General features: G+C 43.7%; 1 protein-coding gene and 1 long non-coding RNA gene across 2 annotated transcripts in view; one reads left to right on the top strand and one right to left on the bottom strand.

Moving 5' to 3' along the window:
* The first annotated feature begins 315 nt into the window (after positions 1-315).
* LOC116502414 (zinc finger protein 585A-like) overlaps positions 316-27935 on the top strand; it is a 31688-nt gene continuing 4068 nt past the window's right edge. Inside the window, exons 1-8 of the mRNA XM_032208310.1 lie at positions 316-728; positions 3294-3450; positions 5434-5538; positions 7385-7483; positions 8524-8625; positions 10004-11378; positions 23201-23435; positions 27667-27772. Of these exons, the coding sequence (XP_032064201.1) occupies positions 3438-3450; positions 5434-5538; positions 7385-7483; positions 8524-8625; positions 10004-11378; positions 23201-23435; positions 27667-27772 (2035 nt within the window). The 5' untranslated portion in view covers positions 316-728; positions 3294-3437. The remainder of the gene's footprint in view (positions 729-3293; positions 3451-5433; positions 5539-7384; positions 7484-8523; positions 8626-10003; positions 11379-23200; positions 23436-27666; positions 27773-27935) is intronic.
* LOC116504267 lies at positions 17670-21455 on the bottom strand. Its single transcript, XR_004254790.1, has 3 exons — positions 21337-21455; positions 19089-19218; positions 17670-18224 (listed from the first exon to the last, which is right to left on the bottom strand). It is a non-coding gene; the product is annotated as an uncharacterized LOC116504267 (long non-coding RNA).

Genomic DNA, 27935 nt, shown 5'->3' with positions numbered 1-27935 from the left:
ATTGCCCCTTCGGCGGAAGCCTTCGTGCATCGCTCTGCTTAGGCAGCAGAAGAATCTTGTTTCTGGCGCCCGCCCGCTTTAAAAGAACTCCGCATCCTCCGCCTTTATCCAATCGGGCTATCTAGAGAGAGACGGGCTGGCTGTGGGCGGAGCTTGTCCCTGCCTTCCTCGATGGATCGAACCCACCGGGCGCCCTGCCCTCTACGCCTTTCCAGGCCTTTGGCTTGACTTCGGTCACGTGGCGGGAAGCGGAAACCCCGAGGGAAAACCCGTCCGCAAAAACAGCCGGCAGAGTCCAGGGGACGCGCCCCGTAGTTCCCCCCACCACCCCCTCCCTCCGCCTGTTCCCTGCCCTTCCTTTCATCCGGAGATCCTGACCCGGATCTTTTCTGCCAGTCTCTCCCCCTCCCCCCGAAGCAGCCCTCGGAGCCCTGGGATGGGGGGCCGGGCTTCCTCCCGGCTGATCTTGGCGCCGAGGCAATTGCAGCCTTCGTCCCCAAGGAGCGTGGCGGTGGGGAGGGAAGCGAGGCGTCTCGGGGTCTTCGTGCCCGGATGCCCGACGCTGAGCTGGACGGGGGTGCGGCGGGTATTCTGCACCGGGACGACAAGCTTTGCAAGGCTTTGAGCCTGGAAGCTCCGTTGGGAAGGAAGCGGGAGAAGAGAAATCATTGCTGCTGCAGCAGCGGCAGCGGATCTTCCGAGCGGGCAGCGATCCGGTGGCTAAACGGGTGAGAGTAACACGCACACAAAACACACGCACGCACCTCTACACCTGTTTCTGAAGTCAGCACCCCGATCCATCTCGCCTCCCCATTGCTACAGCCTCTGCTAACCCTATCTTTTATTTGCTTGTCCTGGGTGGCAGGAGGTGGGGACTAAACGGGTGAGAGTAAAACAAACACAAACACACACCCACGCACCTGTTTCTGAATCCAGCAAACTGTTTCTGACTCCATCTCCCTTCTCCATTGTTACAGCCTCTGCTAACACCTATCCTTTATTTGCTTGTCCGGGAGGCGTTCACCAGATTTTACATCTCTGTTTGGGTTCTCACGTGATGCTGCCTAGAGTTGTGTTCATTTAACCGGGATGTGCAGTTTTGGGCTGAGCGTGTCAGTCCTGTCTTAAGCCATTTAGCTAGTACAGAAAAATCATAGTTTTCATGAGTTCATGCGTTGTGTGTATCCAGCCGCAAGTGGTGTCTTCCAAAATTGATAGTACTGTCAGAGCTATCATAGGATGCCCGGGGCTCTGCTAAGGTGGATCCTTACAATTCTGTGATCCAGTGGTTCCCAGTGCTTATTGATATGTATACCGCCACCATGTCATCAAAACTTTTGAGGATCGCCATAACAAGCAAGAGTCACTAGTGAAGTGGATACAGTACAAATACTGTGATACATATTACTGTCGTGAATGGTTCAGCCGAAATCCAAAGCTAAACAAAAATGACTTTACATTCTTCTTTTTACAATTTAAAAAGGCTGAGATTTTGTGAAGGCAACAGCTCTCGTGATTTGCTAGTTGTTGCCTGAAGCCATGAAAGATTCCGCATGAGTCAGTAAGAATCATGTGAAATGTAATGATTCTTGAATTTGATGCCATTTTCTAGTAATTGTATTTATAGACAATCCCAAGTGGAAACTCCCTCCTGTATCCATATGGAGGATCAGGGGCACCTGGGTCACAGTATTGGAAATACTGTAATCTAGTGTGTTCAAAGTTGAGACAACTAGAAGCTCAAAGTTGAGAGAACTAGAAACTGCTAGAGCGCTGCTTGGCTAGTGCAAGATCTCTTGATCATTCCAGTTTAGAAAAAGATCAAATAATGAATGTGGGGTGGTGGTGGTATTTAAAGGTCATTAGTGGACCAACGCTTCCCTTAACCTCTCTTGTTCCTTTCATATCAAAAGATATGTTATTTTTGGCATTTGTTGCGAGTCTTATCTCATTCTCAGCTTAGCTTTCTCTATCTTTGCAGATTTGGGCTACTTGCTGTTTATTCTGCTCTAGTTACAAGCTGCTCTGTCCATTTTTTTTATACTTCTCCTTTTTTGTTCCTCAACTAGTCAGAACATTTTGTGCAATAAAGCATGGCTTATTTTTTTTTTAAAAAAGGCTGGATTCATTGCTCAAGCCAAAACACATAAATTTGCTTCTAATATAGAACTAACCTGCTGCCCCAATGTGAAAAGTTCCATGTGATGAACTTTATTTTTTATTTTTATTTTGAATGGGCACAGCTCCTCATCTTTTCATTCTGATGCTCTTCTCTCGCTCATTTCTGTGTGGAAAAAATATAACGGGCATACCATGTTTTCCCAAAAATAAGACAGGATCCTATTTTCTTTTGACCCCCAAAATAAGTGCCTTATTGGCCTTATTTTCAGCAAGGTCTAATTATTTTTGAGGAGGAGGAGGCAGCTAGCGTGGTGACCTCATGGCTGCTGTTGTGTTGCAATATTTTTGGGGCATGGCTTATTTCAGTGCATGCGCTCAAAAGCCTGATTGGGCTTATTATCTGGGGAGATCTTATTTTCAGGGAAACAAGGTCTTAGATTTAAAAAGGTACACTGGTTTTATACAGAGTTCATAGCATCCTTGGTGCGCTCTGATCTTGGTTGCTTGCTTGAAGGTGTTTCATTACCCAACTAGGTAACATCATCAGGGTCAGTGTGTTCGTTAGAAACTCGGGCACACGAAGTTTGCACGGAGCTAAAGAAGTGTTCCCTGAATTTGGAAGAGAAACACACATTTATCTGTGATTACATAGTTTTTTTTGCTATAGATTATGAATTATAACTGGAGACAGGTGGAGATAGCAGCTATTGGTCCCTGCCATCATGATAATCAGGCCCAATTTGATAGCACCTACTGAAAACATCATCCTAATTCTCATCCTATTTGATAGAAACTCGAATCCAGAAGTGGAATAGATTTTCCCAATGTGGGTGCCTTCCAGATAGCTGACTTCAACTTCTACAATGGTCAATAAGGGCCACAATGTGCAAGGGATTCTGGGAAACGTGGTCCATGCATCTTGGGACACCCAGGTTGAAGAAGGCCACTCTGGGTATTCATTAGCTTTTCCTCTATGATCATCAGTAATGGTCACAGTATGGTTGTTGGCAGCTTAGTAGACGTTCTGAACTGACTTACATGCCTGGATCCAACGTCTCAATCTCTGGAATGGCAGCTACTGGCCCGAGTACACATTATTGGATTGCCATGGGGTGGGATATATAATAGAAAGCCTTTTGCAAATTCTGAAAATATCTTTATGCTAAAAACAGGTGCTCTATTCACACACACCCCAAGGACATCAGACAACTTCTGAAGATGCAGTCCTGTGCATCTGTTGAAGGAGGAACCACAGACCTCTGAACCCCTATCCATGAAACTGATTCCGGACGCATAACCAAGAGAATTCCAGGGAAATGTCTTCGTTGGGTAAGGATTTCATTCTCCTTTTACGGATTTGAAGGGTATTGTTTATGTTGTTTTGTGGGGCCGTACTGATCAAGGGGCATCCCTCCCTGAAATCACATTTTCGAGTTAAACACTCTCGGAGTAAAATGAACTGATTCTAATCAAGGAGAGAAGCAACTTAGAATTAAGGAGAAATTTCCTGACAGTGAGAGCAATTAATCGGGGGAACAACTTGCCTCCAGAAGTTGTGAATGCCCCAACACTGGAAGTTTTTAAGAAGATGTTGGAGAACCATTTGTCTGAAGTGGTATAGGACAGGGACAACTAACCTTTTTCTCCTTGCCTGCCAAAATCATCCGTGTGCAAGCGACAGTGCACGCTCGCGTGCCCACACCCATAATGCGATGCGTTCCTCCCCATTGTGCATGCTTGTACGACCCCTCCCGCGTTCCCCCAGCTCCCCTGTGCATGCACGCATGACCCCTCCTGTGCTCCCCCTGCCCCTCGCACATGCAGGTGACCCCCCCACCCCTTCCCCCCGTATGTGTGTGACTCCCTCTCCTGTTTTGTGCCTAGCAGGCTTCCCTGAAGCCTCCTGGGACCAAAAATGCATGTGTGGCAGAGACCTGAAAATCAGCTGGCCGACGGGAGGCACACATGCATGTGCAGTGAAGCTGAGCTGGGCAATAGCTCGTGTGCCCACAGAGAGGGCTGTGGGCCAGAGGTTCGCCATCTCGGGTATAGTGTTTCCTGCCTAAGGAGGGGGTTGGACTAGAAGACCTCCAAGATCCCTATACCTGAGATCCCTATACCAAGAAGAACTCTGTTATTCTATTCTATTCTATTCTATTCTATTCTATTCTAATTGAGTGCACGCTTCCTGGAAAAAGATGGATTGTTTTTCCCCCTAAAAATGACTTATGGTTGGAGCTACTTCAAATAGAAGTCTCTGCAAGTCAGTGGCAGCACGTTTGTGCTTCTGAAAAAGGACAGAGAAACCTTCTGGACAAAGATTTGGAATACAGGTTGTCCTCGACTTATAACCATTCATTTAGTGACCGTTTGAAATGACAGTGGCACTGAAAAAAAGTGACTTATGACCGTTTTTCAAACTGAGGACCATTGCGTGATCAGAACTCAAACGCTTGACAGGCGGGCAGGTATTGATGATGTTTGCAGTGTCCTGGGGTCAAGTGATTCCCCTTTTGTGACCTTCCGACAAGCAAACTCAATAGGGAAGCCAGATTCACTTAACAGCCACGTTACTAACTTAACAACTGCAGTGTGTCAACTTGTAAAGCATTTCCACGCCTATTATCAAGTTGACATTGGAGAAGGGGGAGAGAATTCCATGCGTACCTTCGATTAGGGTCGGATCTCAGATTTCTACAGCAGGCGTGTGAGGTGCAAAACCTGCTGCAGCACTTCGCTGGTGGTTGTGATTTATGACACAGACTGAGGGGAGATATGGAGATAAAGTTCAGCCACCATTAAACAGAAATCAGATCTGACTCCATGGCAAAATGTTGCTCCTGATAAATGACTGGATTTCGTTTGAACTTTGTCTTGAGGCTCGTAAATTAATTAGGACATCTTTTGGAAACCTCACACAGTGACTGCGGGAAGTAAAGTTGTACAATGGGGCATAACTCACTTAACAACTGTCTAAGTTAGCCACAGAAAGTTTGGGCTCAATTGTGGGTTGTAAGTCGAGGACTATCCGTACTTTGTACAGTTGACGAAAGTCTGAAAAGACATTTGCCATGCCTCCATTGCTTCTACAAGCTAAGTTCCTTCTTTATCAGACCATTGTCTAGTCTGCAGTTCTTCCGGTCTCCCAGATGGGGATATTTGAAACTCTTTTATTGGCCTCCAAGGGTTTTAGGATGTTATTTTTAAATGGTAGATGTGAACAATAACATACACTGTACCGTACCTCCCCCCTCCCCAACATAAGAGTCAGCAATATCTTATTTTTCAATATCTTTTCTTTCTTTTAATTAGAATTCCCTAACGTGACAATTAAGTTAGAAGACAAAGAAGATGTTTCATGGCTTCCAAACAACCAGGTGGCCGAAGGAAGTCGGAGTTTCTCAGTTGATCATTCAGGTACAGAAAGAATAAATCTAGATTTGTGCCCAATGCTTTTTAAGGTCCACAGGATGGAGCTATACATATTAAGGAACTACTGTATTTTTCGCTCTATAAGACCCACTCCTGTTTTCAGCCTCCACGTGTCCCTTTTCGGCCTTCGCACATCCCATTTTTGGCCTCCACATCCCCTCCCTCCATTTTTTGCCTTTTTGCGTCCCGTTTTTGGCCTCAGCACTCTGCGCCCCCCATTTTTTGCCTCTGCACATCCCATTTTCGGCCTCCAAAACGGGACACATAGAGGCAAAAAACAGCCAAAGGGTGGGGGCCTACGGGTGAGCGGAGCTTCGGCAATATTTGCGCCGTAAGACACCCAGACATTTCCATCCACTTGGGGTAGACAAAAAAATGCATATTATGGAGTGAAAAATACAGTAAATTCCTTAAATTCCTTAAAAGAGCCAAGGTGGCGCAGTGGTTAAATGCAGCACTGCAGGCTACTGCTAGATCAGCAGTTCAGCGGTTCAAATCTCACCGGCTCAGGGTTGACTCAGCCTTCCATCCTTCCGAGGTGGGTAAAATGAGGACCCAGATTGTTGGGGGCAATATGCTGACTCTCTGTAAACCGCTTAGAGAGGGCTGAAAGCCCTATGAAGCGGTATATAAGTCTACTGCTATTAAATGAAATGTAGTGGAGCATAACGTGAACATTGAGCACTATCTAATAAAGTGAAATTCAATGGTGAAAAGAGTAAGGTTCTACATTTAGACAAAAAAACCAAAATGCACAGGTACAGTATAGGTGGTACCTTCCTCAATTGTAGTAACTGTGAGAGGGATCTTGGAATCCTAGTGGACAACTATTTAAATATGAGCCAGCAGTGTGCAGCAGCTGCCAAAAAAGCCAACACAGTTCTAGGCTGCATAAACAGAGGGATAGAATCAAGATCATGTGAAGTGCTAATACCACTTTATAATCCCTTGGTAAGGCCACACTTGGAATACTGCATTCAGTTTTGGTCGCCACGATGTAGAAAAGATGTGGAGACTCTAGAACAGAGTGCAGAGAAGAGCAACCAAGATGATTAGGGGACTGGAGACTAAAACATATGAAGGAACTGGCTATGTCTAGTTTAATGAAAAGAAGGACTAGGGGAGACATGATAGCAGTCTTCCAATATCTCAGGGGTTGCCACAAAGAAGAGGTGGATCAACCTATTCTCCAAAGCACCTGAGGGGAGAACAAGAAGCAATGGGTGGAAACTAATCAAAGAGAGAAGCAACTTAAAACTGAGGAGAAATTTCCTGACAGTTAGAACAATTAATCAGTGGAACAGCTTGTCTCCAGAAGTTGTGAATGCCCCAACACTGGAAGTCTTTAAGAAGATGTTGGATAGCCATTTGTCTGAAACGGTATAGGGTTTCCTGCCTAGGCAGGGGGTTGGACTAGAAGACCTCCAAGGTCCCTTCCAACTCTGCTATTGTATTGTATAATGATTAAAGGATTGAACCATGAGCTAGGTTGTGTACACCTTATATTTATTAACTTAGCTCTGGCAATTTACCGGATTCCAGCTTCAATGCTCTTCTCTGATATTTGGGATAAATTTTACTTCTAGAATGATCACTGTAAGTTTCACTGCACCAAGAACACTCCCACCAACACTTGCAGGGCAAACTACTAATATACAAAGAGGAACCAAACCCCATTCCCTTCCAGCATTGATATTACTACCTAGTTGGGTAATGAAACATCTGTAAGAAAATAAGCACAGGGAGATCGAGAACCTCACAGATCAACCATGAGCTACAAATAATTCTCTTCTATTTGTACAATGCACCTGTTTGTTTTCTTCCTACATAGGATTTCCTGTTCCCAAGTCTGAAATGATCCATGGGGGAGATCCATGGATTCCAGAGCCTGCTTCACAAGAAAAAGAAATTCCAGTAGATTATGGTTCTGGTAAGATTAACTATTGAGTGAATTATTGCAATTAATCTAGATTTCCTAAATCAGGAGTTCTCTCATTGGTGCACTGTTAAAAAACTAGGTTATGGAGAAAGTTTTTCCATGTGGTTACTAAGAGTTGATAGTAACTTGATGGCACATAATCAGTTAATCAATTTAATCTAGGTTTCCTACATTAGAAGTTCTCTAATTCTGCTCCAAGATGCTGAGCTCGTCGATCAGAAAGTTTGGCAGTTCGAATCCCTAGCGCCACGTAACGGAGTGAGCTCCCGTTACTTGTCCCAGCTTCTGCCAGAAGAAGTTCGAAAGCATATAAAATGCAAGTAGAAAAATAGGAACCAACTTTGGTGGAAAGGTAACAGCGTTCCATGCGCCTTCAGCATTTAGTCATGCTGGCCACATCACCACGGAGACATCTTCAGACAGCGCTGGCTCTTCGGCTTTGAATCGGAGATGAGATATGCCCCCTAGAATCAGGAACAACTAGCAAATATGTGCGCAGGGAATCTTTGCCTTTTAATTCTGCTCTATTATACCTTTAAAAAACTACTACACTGTAGCATTGATCTAGAGTTTGGGAAACCAAGATCAGTTTTTAATTCAGCCACTGGATCATCTTGATTTGAAGATAAAACAATTGGAGAAATGTTACAATTGTACTTTGAAGTACATTAAGACAAAATCACTCTTCCTTCCCTTCATACATGCCCTTAATTTTGTGCTTGATGAAATGTGTCCATTCTGAAATTATTGTGTATTGGGGGAGGGGAAGGTTGCTGGTATTCACAGTCTTGCTCTAAGGCAGCTTATTGTCCTCCAGAACTGTGGGCATTGCAGTTCTCAGCATTCCAAGGGATCAGGGCAAAGGGAGTTCTGGGAGTTGAAGTCCCAATACACCTGGAAAATGCCAGGTTTGAAAACAGTTGTTCTGAATTACTGCATAAAGTTCTGGGATTTGCCCAGAAAATTGTACATATCTTCCGCTGCCAGTTATCAAAATAGCATTTCTGTCGTATCTCATTTCTTCTGGTCAGAGCTTCCAGATGTAATAATAAAGCTGGAACAGGAAGAAATCCCGTATGTTCCCTGCCCCCAGGTTTCAGAAACAAGTGTGACATTCAAAACAGTCCAATCAGGTAAGTGTGATTAATTTGCTCCATTAAGTTTTATCACTAAGAAGAAAGGTCTGTTACGGCAAATTCCTTCTAAGAGTCAGTTTGGTCTAGTGTTGCAGGCTAGAAATCAGGTGGTAGTGAATTTTAGTCCTATCATAGGAATGAAAGCTATTTGGGTGACTTTGGATTAATCACCAGGAAAAAAGTGAGTTCTAGTCTCTTCTTAGGCATGAAAGCTGACTGGGTAACTTTGGGTCAGACACGGGGGTGGGATTCAACTGGTTGGCACCGGTTCAGGCGAACTGGATGCTAATTTTACATCTGGTTCGCAGAACCGGTAGTTGCAAGGACTGGCTCTCCCCGGCCACTCTGGCCCTCCCAGGAGTCTCCACTCATGCTCTGGGAGGGCAAAAAACAGGCCTCCTGGAAGTTCCAGAGCCCGGGGAGCCGCTTTCGCCCTCCCGGAGCCTCAAGGAAACTCTCCGGAGCCTGAGGAGAGTGAAAAATGGGCCTCCCAGAAGTCTGGAAGCGGGCATGTTTCTGGCCTCCAGAGCCCAGAGGAGGCTGTTTTCACCCTCCCGGAGGCTCGACAAAAATGCTCCCCTCCCCCATGGTTCAGGAGGCTGACTAGGCCACACCCACCATGGCCACACCCACGCAGCAACTGGGCAGAGAACCGGTTGCTAAAATCTTTGAATCCAAACCCTGATTAGTCTCCCTCTCTGAGCCCAATCTACCTCCTAGTGTTATTGTTATTGTGAGGAAATGAGAAGGAGGAAGGAGTATTGGGTATCTTTGCTACCTTTAATTATTGATAAAAATAATAAAGGTAGGTTAAACAAATAAAGAAGAAATGTCATGTCCCCTCTCAATCCACTTGCTTTCCTACTTAATCTCTTTCCAGCATGCATTAAGCAAGATGTTGCTTCTGAGCAGAGATTCTCAATCTGGATACAATAACATGGCGCAAAGTGTGTGGTGTGTGTGTGTGTGAGAGAGAGAGAGGGGGGGGGAGGGAGGGAGGGAGAGAAGGAGGGAGGGAGAGGGGGGGGAGGGAAAGAGATCCAGCAGGTTCTATGTTCCTTCTGCTTTTAGAGGATCTGAGATGCCAGGCTGGAGAAAGACGGTCTGGGCCACAAACTACATTATGGCTTAACACAATCTACGTAAACTGGGACCTCCTGGGAAGATCATAACAATCTTCTTTCCACAAAATTACTCCAGATATAGACTGAGGTGGTCCTCCAAGAGATGTCCGAGGACAATCAAAAGATCAAAATCCTGTCACAACTCCCCCAAACGTTTTGATTCTCCTTTCCCCACTCCCCGGTAGATGTCCCTGTTGAAAACCTAATCCTGGCTTGATTAAAAATGAGCATTTATTTGTTTATCCCAATAGGTGTCCATGACAAAATGTTGCAGAGAGAAATACCATTTTACTCCGGCTGTGTGAGACGTTTCCCTGACAAAGCCGACCGTGTCAAACAAGAAAACCAAAACACGGCGGAGAAGCCCCACAAGTGCTCGTGCTGCACCAAAAGCTTCATGAAGCGGTCCAACCTTCGTACCCACGAGAGAATCCACACGGGGGAGAAGCCATTCCGTTGCTCTGAATGCGGCAACAGCTTCAGCGATGGTTCCAGTCTCATCAGGCACAAGCGGAAGCACACCGGGGAGAAGCCGTACAGCTGCTCGGCGTGTGGGAAGCGGTTCAACCAGAGCTCCAGCCTCATCAGGCACGAGCGGAGTCACACGGAGTATAGACCCTACAAGTGCTTGGAATGTGGGAAAAGGTTCAACCAGAGCTCCACCCTCGTGCGGCACGAAAGGATCCACCGAGAACAGAGACTGTACAAATGCTCGGGCTGCGAGAAGAGATTTATTCAGAGCTCCAGTCTCCTGGCTCACGAGAGGATCCACCGGGGAGAGAAACCTTACAGCTGCACAACTTGCGGGAAAGGCTTCGTCCAGAAATCTAACCTTCTGATTCACGAGATGAAACACACCGGTTTGAAGCCCTTCAAGTGTCTGGACTGCGGGAAAGGCTTCAATCAGAATTCAAGCCTCGTCATACACCGGAGAATCCACACGGGGGAAAAACCGTACAGTTGCTCGCACTGCCGGAGACCTTTCAGCGACAAGTCGAGCCTTAACAAACATGAGCGAGCCCACCGAGGGGACAAACCGTACAAGTGTTCCAGCTGCGGGAAAAGCTTCGTGCGGCGATCTCACCTTTTGACTCACGAAAGGATCCATACGGGGGTGAAGCCGTTCAAGTGCTCGGACTGCGGGAAAAGCTTCAGCAGCCGGTCACACTTGATCAGGCACGAGGGGACGCACACGGGGGAGAAGCCCTACGATTGCTCGTTCTGCGGGAAAAGCTTCAACCGGAAGTCCAACCTGACGAACCACGAGAGGACGCACACGGGGGAGAAGCCTTACAAGTGCTCCGATTGCGGGAAAAGCTTCAGTGACAGGTCCAGCCTGATTAAACATGAGCGGATCCACACCGGGGAGAAGCCGTACAGCTGTACATCCTGTGAGAAGAGCTTCAGCGACAAATCGAGCCTTATCAGGCACGAGCGGATCCATACGGAGGAGAAGCCATACAAATGCTCCGATTGCGGGAAAGGATTCAACCAGAGTTCGAGTCTCATTGTGCACGAGAGGACCCACACGGGCGAGAAACCCTTCAAATGCTCCGATTGCGGGAAAGGCTTCATTCGCAGGACGATTCTTAATAAACACGAGAGAACCCATGCTGGGGAGAAACAATAAAAAACATCAACCCTGGGTTAGTGGACAAGGCCCAGTTTCCGGGATGAACTCCTAGGTCTTCTGATTTCACAGTACACTTGCTTGAAGGAAGCTGTTGGAATAAATGTAGGCTAGTCATAGAGCTGTGCACTGAGAAATTCTTCTATTTCTGTGGTTTTAGGTAGCCTTAGAGCAGAGAGGACAATTATGACAACTTTAGGACCTGTGGACTTCAACTCCCAGAATCCCTGAGACAGCCATTTTATGCTGGCTCAAGAATTCTGGGAGTTGAAGTCCACAGGTGGATTTCACCTGTTCCCATAATTGCCCATCCCAGCCTTAGAGAGATGTTTCTCCTTGCCTTCCAATCCCTTTTTCATCATCATGTGACATGGAGATTGACGCATAGGCCACAGGTCAACGCAGAATTCCCTGTTTTAAAGGCATTATATTGAGTGAATTGCAAACACATTAGATTCTCCTGCTGGAATGTGATTGTGATGTTATTCCTCCATGGAGATCTGCCAGTGTATGGCATAGAGAGGGGATGTGCAAAACAGTCTATAACAGTTAAGGATAGAGTGGAGGATTGTGGGGTTGATACGTCAACTGTATGAAATTGTTCTTTCCCCAGAAAATAAAACGAGAGTGTGTGATGGGAAAAATAAAACATGGATTGTAAAGAATTATGAACCTAAACTTAGAAAAGAAATGGCTGCATTAATAACCATAAAAAGTACTTTTTAAAAACATTTAAGTGTTGTTTTCTATGTCATCATGGATAATAGTCCCTATTGGAAGGACAGATATCCCTGTTTGATAGCAATAGCACTTAGACTTATATACCGTTTCATAGTGCTTTTATAGCCCTCTCTAAGGAGTTTACAGAGTCAGTCTATTGCCCCTAATAATCTGGGTCCTCATTTTACCGACCTCAGAAGGATGGGAAGCTGAGTCAACCTTGAGCCTGCTGAGATTTGATCTGCCAAATTGCAGGTAGCCGGTAGTTAGCAGAAGTAGCCTGCAGTATTGCACTCTAACCACTGCACCACAGTGGCTTAAATGGATGACTGAGTCATTCTGGCTTTCCAAAATTAGATTAGAAGGGTATATGAAGTTTCACATATGTAATTAGATTTCTTTTTCCCTCTCCTCTCTTGCACTCCCATGTCCTTGCTGCAAGTCTTCCTTAAGACTAAGGGGAAATATGGTAACGCAGGGCTGTCAAAATCGATTTCATTGAGAGCTGCATCAGGGTTGTGTTTGATCTTGGCGGGGGGGGGCAGAGGGCATGGACAGTTCGACATCACTCATGTCGGGAGCAACTGTGGTAGCCTGAGTACTCTGCCAGTGAAAATGGGCTCCCAAGCTCTGTTTTCGGCTGCGACAGCATCCTGCAACCCTCTTCCAGCAAAAATGGAGCACGGGACAGCCAGCCGCGGCCCTCCCAAGCTCTGTTTTCATGGGCAGAGGCACCGCAGGGTGGTCCTTGGCTGTTTCCAGGGCAGTCCCGTGGGCCAGATGTAAGCACCTGGGGTGCTAGATTCAGCCCCTGGGCCTTGAGTATGACACAGGGGTGAAATGCTACCAGTTTGGACCGGTTCGCCCAAACCGGTAGTAAAAATGTTACTGGTTCACCCAAACTGGTAGTAAAAAAAAATCCTATTGGTTCGGGCGAACCCGTTTTTTTGATGATTAGCTGTGGCAACATGATTTATATTAGCTAGAAAGCAGGATTTCCTGCTTTCTAGCTAATCTAAATCGCGTGGCACAACGGATTCCCCCCCTCCTTGCTATTTGCTTACCTTTTCAGGGGTGCTCTGTAGCAGGCTGCGCCTACCCACCCAGATGTCATCACGTCTGTTTTTGACACTCTGCGCATGCGCGGAAGGTTCTGCGCGCTCTCACATTGCTACCGAACCGGATTTCACCCCTGGTTTGACACCCTGGTCAACAGACATAGATAATGCTTGTCTTACACTACAATTAGGATCAGAATTACCATTGCTAAGCAAAGTGATTGTTAATGAGGGATGCCTGATTTTACGACCCCTTTGCCATTGTTGTTAAGCGAATCACTGCTGTTGTTAAGCGAGTCACACAGTCGTGAAGCGAATTCAGCTTTCTCCGATGATTTTGCTTGTCGGAAACCAACTGGGTAAGTGGTGGTCACATGACCCCAGGACATTGCAACTCTTGTAAATGTGTGCCAGTTACCAGCCTTCCGAATTTTGATCACGTAACCGTGAGGATACTGCAGTGGTCGTAAACGTGAGGACTTCCCTCAATGCCATTGTAAGTATGGTTGCTAAACATAGGGTTGTAAGTCGAGGACTATCCATATCTAAAAGGCATGGGTGGAGAATCAAGTTGAGCATGGACCAAGAGAATGAGCTGAAATTAAGAAAAAGGAAATTCAGAGTGACTATGCAACTAGTCCTCGACATATGACACCAACGGAGCTCCAAATTTGTTGTTAAGTGAGACATTTGTTAAGTGAGGTTTGCCTCATTTTATGATCTGGCTGCCTTTAAGTGAATCACTGCGTTTGATAAGTTTGTCCCATGGTTTATTAAGTGAATCTGGCTACCCCATTGATTTTATTTGTCAAACGGTGGTCACATGACCCCGGGACGTGGCAACGGTCATAAGTATGAACCAGTTACCAAGCAGCTGAATTTGGATCACATGATTAGGGAGCTGCTACAAACTGAAAAACAGTTATAAGTCTTTTTTTTTCCAGTGCCGTCGTAACTGAACGGTCACTAAATGAACTTGTACGTCGAAGATTACCTGTGTTACATTCTTCTGCCATTGTTGTGTTGTCGACACGCTGTCGAATTTGAGATTTTAATTGTCGTATTTAGAATTGTGCCAGGTGAAATAGGCTCCAACACAATTTCCTAGTAGGCTTGGAATAGTATAATTCTAAGACTGGTGTATTCTGGGAGTTGAACACCACACATCTTAAAATTGCTGAGGTTGAGAAACACTCTTCCAAGAACTGGAATTAAACGATTATCGTGGAATCCGATAATGCTTAATTTTTCCAAAAGTGTCACTGCTCCCTCTCCTAAATTGCAACCATTCACTTAAAAATATTGTTTGACAGCTGGAAATTTTGGAGTAATATACCTGAAATATATCTGAAGGTACAGGAGAAAACTGGAGTGGTTCGGTGGTCTAAAGGTAGAACTCTTGCCTTACAATCTGGAGGCTGTGAGTTTGATCCTAGATAGAGGCAGATATTTCTTTCTCTGGGCACAATGAGAATATATCTGCTGAACAAAACTCTGCTTTGGTGACAAGAAGGGCATCCGGTCATTAAAACACTGCTAGCAATCCCTTATGGGGTTGTTAAAAGAAGATGATGTATGTGGGAAAACTATCCTTCAGAACTCGCAAGCTATAAAACCCAGAAATATGTTCTTTTAATGATGTTAAATATGTTACATTTATTCATCAACAATATTTATGACTCCCAATAATAAGAGCCTTGGTGCGGCTTACAGGGACAAAAAATAAAAATAACCTATTAATTTTAGAATAAACTCATCACCTTAACAACAAAGGTTTTAGCAACCCATCAAACATGAGAGCTGAAAGTATGGAATGAACAGGCTAGATATATTCCACTTCTACTTCATTCCTGAAATGGTGCCATTGACTGATCTCTAAATATGGGATTAAAGCAATGTTTCTCACTCTCAGTGGCTTTAAGATGTGTGGACTTCAACTCCCAGAATTCCCCCAGCCAACTGGCTGGGAGAATTCTGGGAGTTGGAAGTCCATATATGTTAAAGTTGCCACGGTTAGATTAAAGGTCAAGTTGAGATATTGTGTAACCTTAAGGCAAAGCTGCTCTAGATCAAGAAAAGGAAAAATTGGTTCAGTATCTCAAAGGTGGCTTTGTCCATTCCGACCTTTTTCTCAATATGGATTAGATTCTCTTCAACAAAAGGATTTGGAGGATGAATTCAATCAGGCTGTTTTTTTACAGGTTCCCCACTGTCCTGCAAGTAAAATACTGAATGTGGCATTGTACAGTAAGCAGTATCTGAAAATGGCTAATAATTTTATTTAGTTAATTTAATAGTTGTAACCCGATTACAAATGACAGGAATCCCTCCATTACCAAAATTTCTCTTTGCTCCGTTCCTTCTTCCTCCATCAGCTGTCTCAATATCTGGAGTCCACCAAAACAAAATGTTATCATTTGCAAATTTTCTCTAACATCCCATGTGGGTAACTGAACTTCTAGCATCCCTTTTGTTTTCTTTCTGAGAAATTAAATAAATAAAAGGTGTAGCCAAAACAAAAGTAACTGATGCAGGTGTTAAAACCGTGCCCCAAATTCAGAATGAAGGATAAGCTCTGTGATGGATCCAGAAATTGCAAAAATAACGCATTAGTACCAGGGTTGAAATGCTACCAGTTCGGGCTGGTTCACCCAAACCAGTAGTAAAAAATGCTACTAGTTCGCAGAACTGGTAGTAAAAAAATGCTAAACAAAGTTTTTTTAAAAAAGTTCTGATGATCGCACGTCACACAGCTGGTCTTTGGAACTTTTCCTTTTTGCGCATTTTTTTAAAATTACAGATTTTCCGGAAACGTGGGGTTGGGGTGGGAGTCCATTTTTGCTCCAAGTGGGCTTTCCTGAAGCCTGCTATGACAAAAATGGGGGTGGGAGGGTGCTGAGAAAGGAAGGAAGGAAGGAAGGAAGGAAGGAAGGAAGGAAGGAAGGAAGGAAGGAAGAAAAATAAAGAAAAAGGAAGGGAGGGAAAAAGGAGAGGAAGGAAGGACTACAACCCTGGCATTAGACGCAGCTTCAAAGGATAATCCAGGGCTGGAAGGGACCTGGAGGTCATTTAATCCAACCCTGCTCCTGCAGGACATTGTTAAAGGGGGGGAAAAACGACTCACATTTGACATGCCTGATCTAGGCCATTCCTATGTTATCTAGTGCAGGAGTCACCAATCTGTGGGTCATGGCCCACTACCAAACATGGCCTGTTGGCCATCGGGCCGCATGAGTTGCTGGCTAATGCGCCCATATCCCACTCACGCAAGTGTAGCTACATGAGTCCTCACACAGGTGCTAGCATCATTGCGAGCAGGCTATGCACGTCCATTTTTGCAAGGGGGGGGGGGTTCGGTAGGCCAAAATGCTGTATTCAATGTATAAGACGCACTCACATTGTCACTCTCTTTTTTGAGGGAAAAAGGTGCGTCTTTTACTCCAAAAAATACAATATTATTATTTTTGTTATTATTATAATTGATGAGAAGATGCAATCTTCGAAGGAACTGTTTCCCACAGCCTGCACATTGATAGGGTTTCTCGCCGGTATGGAGCCTCTCACAAATGGTGGTCACGTGACACTCCCCCACACACGACATGGCCGCCATTTTAAGTACATGCCAGTTGCCAAGCACCTGAGTGTTGATCACATGATGCTAATATGGTTGTTCGTGCGATGACCAATTAGTCGCTTTTTTCAGTGCTGTTGTTAACCTTGAACAGTCATTAAATGAACTGTTGTAAGTTGAGGACTACCTGCACATTTTTTTCATGGTCTACAGTCGGGTGTTTCTATTTCCCAAGTTCACATCACTGAGTCGAAAACTTCAGCCATCCTCCTCAAGTATGAAGTATGCCTATGTATTTATTTAATTAAACAAATTTAATGTGACTCCGGCAGTGTACAACATTAAAAATCTACCCTGTGATAGCGACAAATAGAATTATGTTTCTCTACTAATTGCAGAAGTTGAAAATTAGGCTGCTCAGTCTTATAGTTCTTCTCTCGAGGTGAAACGTCTAATACCAACATGTAATAATATCACCTCTACAGTTGACAAATAATGAGTTTGGGTACAAAAATCAAATTAAGAATGTAGCCAAATTAGAAACTTGCTAGGAAGCAAATAGAAAACAATACAATTTGTGAATATCTGGGATCCAAATAGATAGAATAATAATTTTAGAATAACTCATTATAAAGCTTGTCTAAACATGTATTATTTGCTAGTTCCAACAGCCATTACAGGCAGCCATTGCTAGAAAGTATTCCTTCAATCTTTGTTTTTAATAGAATTTTTATTTTTTAGACAAACAAACACAAACGAAACATAAAACCATCTTCCAGTTACATGCAGTGTGTCGGTTGGTTACAAAACTTTTGTGCATCCTCTCCATAGTCCTCACTTACAATTTATATAAAATCTCATATTATCAATCTAGTATATATGTAGACATTATTATCATTATTAATCATTTATTTGACTATATTATTACTTCATTTTATGCGAGATATTCTGAATTTTGAATTAATTTATATTATGGCATTTCATTACATCATCCTAAATCCATCTGATGGTAGTACATCTTTATATCTGTATCATTCCATTATCCTTGTATTGTAAGATTCTCTAGCATATTTCATTTCCATATTTTATTTAATCTAACCATTGATAAAATAAATCCCATTATTTTACAAAATTGTTTATCTTTTTGTTCTCTGATTTCAAATGTCAATTTGAATCTTCAATCTTGATCTCAATTCACAGTGACAATAAGGCAGGCAGTAATAAAAGCAATTTTTACCCCAAGCACTGGAAGGGAAATCCAGTAAAAACTGTTGGATTGCTTCTCTATTATAATTTTTGCTACTGCAATCTTGGAAGGTGATATTTCTTTACCTGAGGTCATAATGATGTGTTAGTTCAATATCTAGTGGTCTTGTGAAATAAAAATTCTTACCTGAGTGAACATATGGGAAGGCCCCGTTTCCTTCAGAAACCTGGCAATACAGCATCCAACAACCTTCCTGTTCCTCCTTCTTTATTATCACAGCAGGAAACTGCTCCGAGAAATGAGACAATTGCAGTGATCAGACATTGGCCAAAGTCAAAAGTGGCTCTCCTTTGATTGCCTTATTGCCAACCTTGTAACATTTCCCCCCCTGACATCTTGTTATGCGCAGGTAGTCCTTGACCTATGACCATTCATTCAGCGGCTGTTTGAAGTTATGATGGTGCTGAAGGAATAGGGGTAGGGACCAGTCCTTGGAGTTGTAGACATCCAAGCACCTCCACAGTCAACATGACCACAATCTGGGTGCTTACCAACTGAACAAATACAATGACAAAATCATAAAACGGGGCAAAACTTACTTAACAAACGTTTCACTTAGCCACATAAATGTTGGGCTCAATTGTGGTCGTAACTCAAGGACTACTACCTGTTTGTGTTCGGCAGCAAACTACTTTGTACATATCACACAAGAGTTTTATCTTCCTCCTGTTCTGATTTGTTTATAGGCTTCCTTGGAACTGGGGAAAAATATTCTGGCCATTCAACTGGCAACCCCATGGAGTTTTGCAGTGCTTATATAGAGTCAGATCTTCCAAAAAATCCTTGATGGCGCAGTGGGTGGAGTGCAGTATTGCAGGTTAACTCATTGCCAGGCGTTCGATTCTGACCAGTTCAAGGTTGACTCAGCCTTCCATCCTTCCGAGGTGGGTAAAATGAGGACCCAGATTGTAGGGGGCAAATATACTGACTCTGTAAACCGCTTAGAGCATTGTGAAGCAGTATAGAAATATAAGTGCAATGGCTGTTGCTATCTTCTTGCCTCTTTGTTTATTTCTTCAAGAGACTGTTGCCTTTGCAATGAGGGAGAAGATTTGTAATGATTTGAGACTTTCTGGACTTTCCTTCTTACCTGGAGTGTTATCCACTGTAGTTTCCCTTTCTTGGCGAGGTGAGAGCAATGCTACCCTTTCTTGTTCCGCGTTTCCTGACAGCCACTGCTCCTCTCCTTGTTCCACTTTTATTATTACATCCAGGGAATTCTGGTCAAAAGAAAATATATGGCTCAATGAGTCAACAGCATGATATTCTTTGGGAGAGGAGAATCAGGAAGTTCTTGATTGTTCTCTGTGATAGTTTCTAGTTTCTTCCACAAGAAAAAAAGGATTAAACCAGGGGTGTCAAACTCAAGGCCCACCGGCCGGATCCAGCCCATGGGGTGCTTAAATCTGGCCCGCGGGACTACCATGGAAATATCAAATCCTGCAGTGCTGCTGCTGGCCAAAACATTTCTATTTACTAACCTGGAATTTTACCTCGGCTGCTAGATCTTATATTATCATGTTATTTATGCTATTGTATTTTTATTATTAGTTGAATAATAAAAATATAATGGTATAAATAAGTTTTCTGCCCGGAAAAGCAATTTACTATTAAACAATGGGGTACAAATTTAGAAATAAAAAGTTTAGTGGAGTATGAAAAATAAGTTAATAAATGTTCGCCAGTAATATCTGGAAAAAGAGATAGGAAAATGGTTATAGTAAAGAACTGTGGAAAGAAAGAAGGGGAAAAAATGCATCTTGAGCCTGTGTCAAATGCCCACCATAGCCACGCCCACCCCAGCCACGCCCACTATGACCACGCCCACCTCAGCCATACATCTCCCCTCCGAGGTAAAACACAACCTTAATGCAGCCCTCAATGAAATCAAGTTTGACACCCCTGTATTAAACTGATACAAAAATGTACTAAGTTTTACAACGTCTTAAATATTTAATTCAAACACTTTGCAAGGCAAAATATTTCTGAAGGGAATGGTTTCATCAGCTCTCTCACGTAAGCCATTCTCCAATGGAATCCTGATATTGAGACAGAAAACCTGTGCAATGGATAACTTTTAAAAACTCGCATTAAAAGCACCCCTACCAACCTCCACCCAAATCCTGGGAAAATAAAAGTCTTGCAATCATAGATGGCATGGCTCCACCCACTTTGCCTCATTGCCCTGCCCACTTCATTCTCCCCACCCCAGGAATGTTACCAGGTAATTTCAGGCCTTTGCCTGCTCTGAATAACAGCTGTGCCAAAAAGGTATTTAGAGGTAAGGAATGCGTAGTTGCAAGGGGGTGAAGAGATTGTTGCAAAATGCTTTTGCTTGGAATAACAGAATTGGGAGGGACTTTGGAGGTCTTCTAGTCCAACCCTCTGCTCAAGCAGGAGCCCCTATACCATTTCAGTCAAGTGAATGTGTTTTGTCTATAGTACAGTGGATGGGGGCCCTCTGAAAATGGTAATAATAGAAGATCTGGATGACAGTGAGACTAATAATAATAATGATAATGGTAATGATAACGATAATGACAACAACAATAATAATAATTCAGAACATTGTATATTTTAAGAAGTTACTTGGTTGATACCTAGGACACTGGCAGTAACCCTTATCAACCATTAACACCAGTCAATGGTATTTATTGAATGTTCAGTTGACTGAGTTTCAATAATAATAATAACAACAACAATAATAATAGCAGATATTTTTTTAATCCTCGGGTTTCTAGAGTCAGTAGTCTGACCTGCGTTCAACAATGCAATTCTTCAGCAGTGAATGCCAACTTAACATCGGAAAACTGACCGAGGAAAAATCTTCCCCCGCACCCAACATCTATCAATCAATCAATCAATCAATCCGTGCATATGAAAGAAAATTGTGGATTAGGCAAACTCGAGCCCTTTTTAAGCCAAGGTGGCGCAGTGGTTAAATGCAGCACTGCAGGCTACTGCTAGATCAGCAGGTCAGCGGTTCAAATCTCACCGGCTCAGGGTTGACTCAGCCTTCCATCCTTCCGAGGTGGGTAAAATGAGGACCCAGATTGTTGGGGGCAATATGCTGACTCTCTGTAAACCGCTTAGAGAGGCCTGAAAGGCCTATGAAGCGGTATATAAGTCTAAGTCTACTGCTATTTAATGCATTAATTTTTCTGCATTCATTCAGCATCGCTGGGGCCGCGCTGCAAAGGAAGACCCCCGGATTCCGCCGAGAGATTTACGCCTCTTAATATTTATTTACACATTTTTTGCGACCTCGCTCGCTTCTTTCCTCGTTCCTCCCATGTATTTTACTCTCTTTCACCCCTTTCCTTTTCCCTCCAACTCACCCGCTGCTTGCAACCTCGCCATGGCCGGATCTGCAAAGCCCAGGATTCTGCAAGATCGCGCAAGCCAGATCCAAAACTTCAAGCAGTGTGGATGCAACACAGGAAAAAGCGCGCGCTCTCTCTCGTCCCCCCCTTCTCTCTCTCTTGGCACTTTTCTCCACCTCTCAGATCTTTGCCCGTCTGGTCCTGTCTAGGATTGGCCGCTCGCTCTGTTTAACCCCTTCGGCGTTTACGAAAGCGAGGGATGGGGCGAGACGGGGCTTCTTGCGGGGGAAGACTAGAACGGCAAGGAGTGAGGAAGAGAGCCTGTATAACTCAATATCACCGCAGTCTCCAGCACCGCACAGGTGCTTACAGTTTGGAAGGGACATTATGGGTCATCTAGTCCAACCCCCAACCCAAGCAGGAGACCCTGCACCATTTTTGACAGATGGCAGTTCAGTCTCTTCTTGAAAGCTGCCAGTGGTGAAGCTCAATTCGGTGGAAATTTATTTACTGAATTTGTTTGCTATCTTGCTTTGTGTGTTTTTAGTATTTCATTGGTTTTACTTGTTTGGCAATGGCTCGAGATAGTTCCTTAGTCCTAATCTCGTAAGGCATCTCTAATGGATTTTACCCTCTTATCTATTTTGCTTCTAGCCTGCCTTTCTTAATGGACCAGTATTGTTCCCACTTTTCTTAATGGAGTCAAGATCCTGTCCTGTCCTTTCTTAATCCCATCTTAATTCCTGAAGGTGTTTGTGAATAGATTGGCTCAGTCTTTCTGAATGGATTATCAAATCTGCATTTCTAAAAGCTGCCTTCCTCAGTTTCTGCTTGCGGAAGAGAGATTAAGGCTGGTTTCTGTCTCCCTTAAGTTTTTTTTTCCATTCCTCATTTAGGGAAAATTTTCTATCCTGCCTTTTTAAAATTTCCCAAAATATTTCATTCTTTTGGTGAGAGGGGTGTTCCTAAAATAGATAGATAGATAGAGAGGGGTGGGTGGGTGGATGGATGGATGGATGGATGGATGGTGTTGGAAGAAATGCCCATCTGGGTTCAGTTTCAAGTGGGGAGAAAGATACTAGAGACATGGAGGCTGTTTGGAAAGATGCTTTAATGGTGGACAGGATCACATGCCTGGGTAAAAAAGGGAAAAGATGCTGAGAGTCCCTGGGTTTTATGCCTTCTCTGGACTTTGAACTTCCTGTGGCACAGGAAGAGTATGCTGGCTGGTTGCCTTCAGAGGTCATGGCTAGCTTTGTAGGTTGTCTGTGTGCTAAGTTAGGTTAAAACTTGGTTGGTGGTGCAATGAAGGGCAATGAAATGGCTCTGCCTGAAGGGGGTAGATCTTTGTTATGTAGAATAGGCTGACTCAGGCCTTAATGGTCCATTGACAAAGATGGTGGTGGTGGTGGTGGTGGGGCTACTAAGAGTGAGTCCTGCCTAAAACATGTTTTGTCCATTTCTCATCCAGGAAATATAATATTCTGCCTTTTTAAATATTTTCTAGGATATTTCATTTTTCTAGTAAAGGGGTGCGTGCTAACTTCCTTCAGTGGAGAGATAATGGATGGATGGATGGGGAGAGGGGAAATGGATAGATGGATGGATGGATGGAGAGAGAGATTCAAGCATTGGGTAACCTGTTAAAAGAAAACACACTTGGTAAAAGCAACGAAGGAGTTATCCGTAGTAAGAATGATCCTAAAAGGAATGCGCGATCGAAGGATGTATTTGTTTCCCATTCATTCTCCCCCCCTCCCCTCCCGCGAATGCAAATACACTGGCGGGGGGGGGGGGAAACGACCCGGGAAGAGGAGGCGGGGGAGGGGGAGGAAAACACGTGATCAAAACAACACCAAAGGGCCAACTGTGGGCAAAGAAAAAGCGCGCGAGCTTCGGCGGCGGCGCGCGAGCATGCCCGGGGCCGAAGAGGCGGCGCCCGCCCGCCCTATCATAATAAGAGCTTCCCCCTCCTTTATTCCCTCCCCCTCCGCTTCCCTTTCTTCTTCTTCTTCTTCCCCCGCTCTGTTTATTCGCCCAGCCCTGCCCGGGCCCGTCTCCTGCCGCCGAATCGCCTGGCGGAGCGCTGCGAAGTGGGAATCCCCGCGTGCGAGGTATGGACTTTCACCCTTTCCACTCTCCCCCCCCCTCAAAAAAAAGTCACTTTGCAAGAGGTTGGAATGCCTGGAAGCGAAGCGGGGGAGGGGTGTCCTCCGCACGAAGCCCCTGCGCCTTCATGGGGGGGGGGGATAAGAGAGTCAATCCCCCCTCTTCCAATTTTAAAAATTGTAATGCAACAAGCCGATTTTGCAAAAAAGTAGTTTGCGTTCCTAGGCGAACGATGGCGAATCGGGGTTTGGTTCTGGATTTGGTTGTTGTTGTGTCCCGGGATTCGATCCTGTTCCCCGCGTGGATTTGGGCCAGGGGAAACAAAGCCAATCCTCCCACCCCCGAATATTCACCCCTGGCAGGGCGCTTTCTCCTCCTTTTTTCCTCCCCTATCCTCTGCAGCCCTTTTGGAGAATGGGCATTGTAGTCTCTGGGCAGGTGTCTTGGTTCTAAAACGAGGACAGGACTTTATAGCCCATCAGCCTCCTCCTTCGCTTGCAATGCCTTCTCCGCCTCCTTTGCCCTCTTGAGGATTTGGATTCAGAAGCGCAAATTCGCTTTTATTAAAGTTTTTTTTTTAATCGCAAAGACCCGTGTCAGCTTTGTTCTGGAATTTGGCAGCCTCTTGTGAAATCCCAGGATGGTTGCATGTCTGCAACGACGCGGCATTATAAATCATGCAGATGTTGGCCAGTTGGGTGGATTAATCTTCGATGCCGAATTAATTAGGGTAGTAGTTGCATGGTTTGCTGTGGGCTGCTCTTATTCAGGGGTTACCAATCTTTCAGGCCTCAGGGACCATTAAATTCATAATTTTAAATCCTGCAGACCACTAATATGAATTTTTAAAATGATAAATAGTATTTAGTGCAATAAAAAATGCAAATAATTTTTCTGCAGACTACCAAAATTTTCTCACCAGTGGTCCAGGGACCCCCAGTTGGTGGCAGCTGCTTTTATTTATAGAAACTTCTCTCCCCCCCCCAAAAAAAAACATGGGCCTAATTTTCTCATGCAAAAAATGCAGGTAATGTTAACAATTTACAACCACAATCTGAACCAGACCCAAATGATTGTTTTTTTTTTCAAGAAACAACTGGGCTTTCTAGTTGCCTCTTTAAAAAGCACTCTTTAAAAACTCTTAAAGTTGCCTCTTTAAAAAGCACTTTTGTGGCAACTGTGACCTGGATGACTGAGAATCTCCATGGACAAATCTGAACCAGAATTTCCATCATAACTTAAGATGATCGTAAGCTGAGTATCCCATGACTGGTGGATCTGACTTTATGACTATTTTACCATGGTTGTAAAGTGGATCGCTGCGGTTAGGCAATTTATTTGGTCGTTAAGTGAATCCAGTGTTGGGTGACAATAGCTAGAAAGTTGCAAATTGCGATATCTGGACCGCAGCAGGTTGCAGCAAGTCATAAATGCAAGCTTTGATGCCAGATGCTTGAATTGTGATCACACATGAACAGTGGGGGTATTACAATGGTCGTAAGTGTGAGTGCGAGATTTGTTTTGTAGTTTTGAAAAACTAGTACAAGGAAGTGTGAGTTTTGTCAGTCAAAGTGTGTTACCAGGCCTCATTTTTAGGCAAATGGTCAGAAACCTCCCTCATATGTTCGATTTTTTTCTTGGTGAACTTCTGAGCAGGTGAAATACTAAATACAGGTGGCCCTTGACTTACAACCACAATTAAGACCAAAATTTCTGTTGTTAAAACAGTTGTGAAGTGAGTTTTGCCTTGTTTTTTACAACTTTGATTGCCCCAGATGTTAAGTGAATTACTATAAACATAGTTGTTAAGTGAATCAGGTTTCCCTCATTGACTTTGCTTGTCAGAAGGTCGCCAAAGGGGATCCCACGTGACCCCAGGACACTGAAATCATCATAAATATGAGCTAGTTGCCAAATGTCTGAATTTTGATCATGTAACCACAGGAATGCTGCAACTGCTGTAAATGTTAAAAAAAATGGTCATAAGTCATTTTTTTAGAGCTGTCGTAACTTCGAGCAGTCGCTAAATGACGCAAAAGTACTTTTTCAAGAGGCAACTGGACTTTCTTGTTTTCTTTGAAGAAGTTTCGCTTTTTATTCAGCCCTACCTTCAGTCAGAGCTGAAGAAGCTGCTTGGATAAGAAGTGAAACGTCTTCAAAGAAAAAAAACAAGAAAGTCCACTTGCCTCTTGAAAAAAAGCACCTTTGGGACATCTATGACCTGGATGACTGAGAATCTCCATAGACGGTCACTAAGTGAACTGCCGTAAGTCAAGGACTACCTGTATTCCATAGCTATTTTGGGAACTGACACAATTGCACACAGACTTTAAATGAATGAAGATGGAATGTTTACAGCATAGCTACAGGGATGTCATCCTTGCTGAAATAGGAGGTTTCCTTCTCTTATTTTTGTTTATTTTGGTAGATTGTTATCTATAGCACTAATCCCAAATACCAGGACTGTTGCATTGGTCATTCAAGCTCTAAATGTAGATATTTATGCATTCAAAATGACATCATCTGCGTACACAAAGGAGCATCACTGAGTTCTGAAAAAAAACAAAAATCAGAGGGATGAGAAAAAACGCAACAGTGTGAGCTACATTTAATAAATTAAAAGTTTGTGTTTGTTCTCTATTAGAAATACACAGGGGTTTTCCTTTTACATTCCTTTTAATAACTTTATACTGTAGTTACATTTTATTGTATTATGATTACTGTATTGTTATTTCAATTGACTACATTTCACTGAAATAATTAGAAGAAAAAATGTACAGTGGAGTTGCTAGGGTACTTCTGTGAGGGATGATGACGATGATTATTTATTCACATTTCACCTTTATTATTTTGATAAATAACTGAAAGTGGCAAACACGGCACTAGAATTCACTGTCTCCTAGTGGTTGGCCCAAACCCAGCCTGCCTTAATGCCTAAGGCGGGACCTGAATTCACAATCTCCTGACTTCTGGCTCACTAGTGACTAGCAGTGCTTCCCACATGTGAGTAAATTACTCAAAATAAGGTAAATGTGGTTTTTTCTTGGGTAATGACTCAAACCATTTCCCCATCATGATAGGGATATTGAAATTGACTTAAAGTGTAGTAAATGGAAGCCATCTTTTACATTCACACCTGCCACATTTAATGCTGGGGGAATATATGGAGTGGGATAGATATAGTCATAGTAACATTCCTTCCTCAGAGAGTGAAGGACATCTTGCCCTGCACCTGGAGTGGCATGACTGATTGATTGGACCATGTGATGGACATGTGGATGCTGGGCAGGGGCTTGGACTTTCCTTTGGGTGGGGAAAACCTGGAAGCTTTCAGATTCGGGTTTTCCCAGATGTGCCAATATGACATCTCTAATAAAAGTGGAACTTTGAGGAACCTCAGGCCTTGGAGTCTTCTTTCGTTATGGGTGTTACTTGGAACCCTGACATTAAACAACATTCAAAAATTTCCCAGAATATTCCTATTGGGATGAACATTCATGAAATTGCCAGGGGTAATCCCCAAGGTGCTTTTCCCAAACATGGCAATCTATTGAAATGACATTTATTTATTTGTTTGTTTATTTATTTATTTATTTATTTATTAGACTTATATACCACTTCATAGGGCTTTCAGCCCTCTCTAAGCGGTTTACAGATTTTTTAGCAAATTGAGTCAGCAACTTGCCCCACAGTCTGGGTCCTCATTTCACCCACCTCGGAAGGATGGAAGGCTGACTTGAGCCAGTGAGATTTGAACCGCTGAACTGCAGATCCCAGTCAGCTGAAGTGGCCTGCATTATTGCACCTTAACCACTGTGCCACCTCGGCTCTATAAAGATCATTCAATGATACCTTTTTTTATTACACAGTTAGTCCTTGAGTGATGACCATTCATTCAATGACCATTGAAAGTTATGGCGGTGCTGAAGGAAGGATCTTACAATTAGGCCTCAAAATTTGATAAGACTGATAAAAAGATTTTGGGGAATGGAGGCAAAGTTTGGGAATCACTGGTTTTCATCTGCTCCTCTTCAAGAAATGTTGGTGATTTGCAAAATCCAAAATACAGTTGAATGCCAGACCTGAGAACAGATTCAGGTTTTTCAAAGACTTATGAAGCAACTACAGCTTCTGAAATTTCATGCTTCTGTAACCATGGCCGTAATCTTTTAGAGGCAGGTGGATCTTAACATGAGACATGGTGCAAAGATTGAATGGACTTGATTTGTCTTTCAGATGCCAGTGAATTTCAAAGAAGTTGCTATGTATTTTCCAGAGGATCAAGACCTGATGTCGGATATAAATCAAAGGAGTCTCTACGAAAGTGGCATGCAGGAGAATGGTAGGTGGTACTAACTAGAAATACTTTAGAACAGTCTTTTTCAGCCGTGGCCACTTTAAGATGCGTGGACCTCAGTTCCCAGAATTCCCCAGCTAGCTCATGCTGGCTGGAGAATTCTGGGAATTGAAGTCCACATATCTTAACATAGCAGAACTTGAGAAAC

This window comes from Thamnophis elegans, chromosome 2, assembly GCF_009769535.1.
Source record: "Thamnophis elegans isolate rThaEle1 chromosome 2, rThaEle1.pri, whole genome shotgun sequence".
In the NCBI taxonomy this organism is placed as follows: domain Eukaryota; kingdom Metazoa; phylum Chordata; class Lepidosauria; order Squamata; family Colubridae; genus Thamnophis; species Thamnophis elegans.
This window is presented reverse-complemented; position numbering and strand designations above follow the sequence as displayed.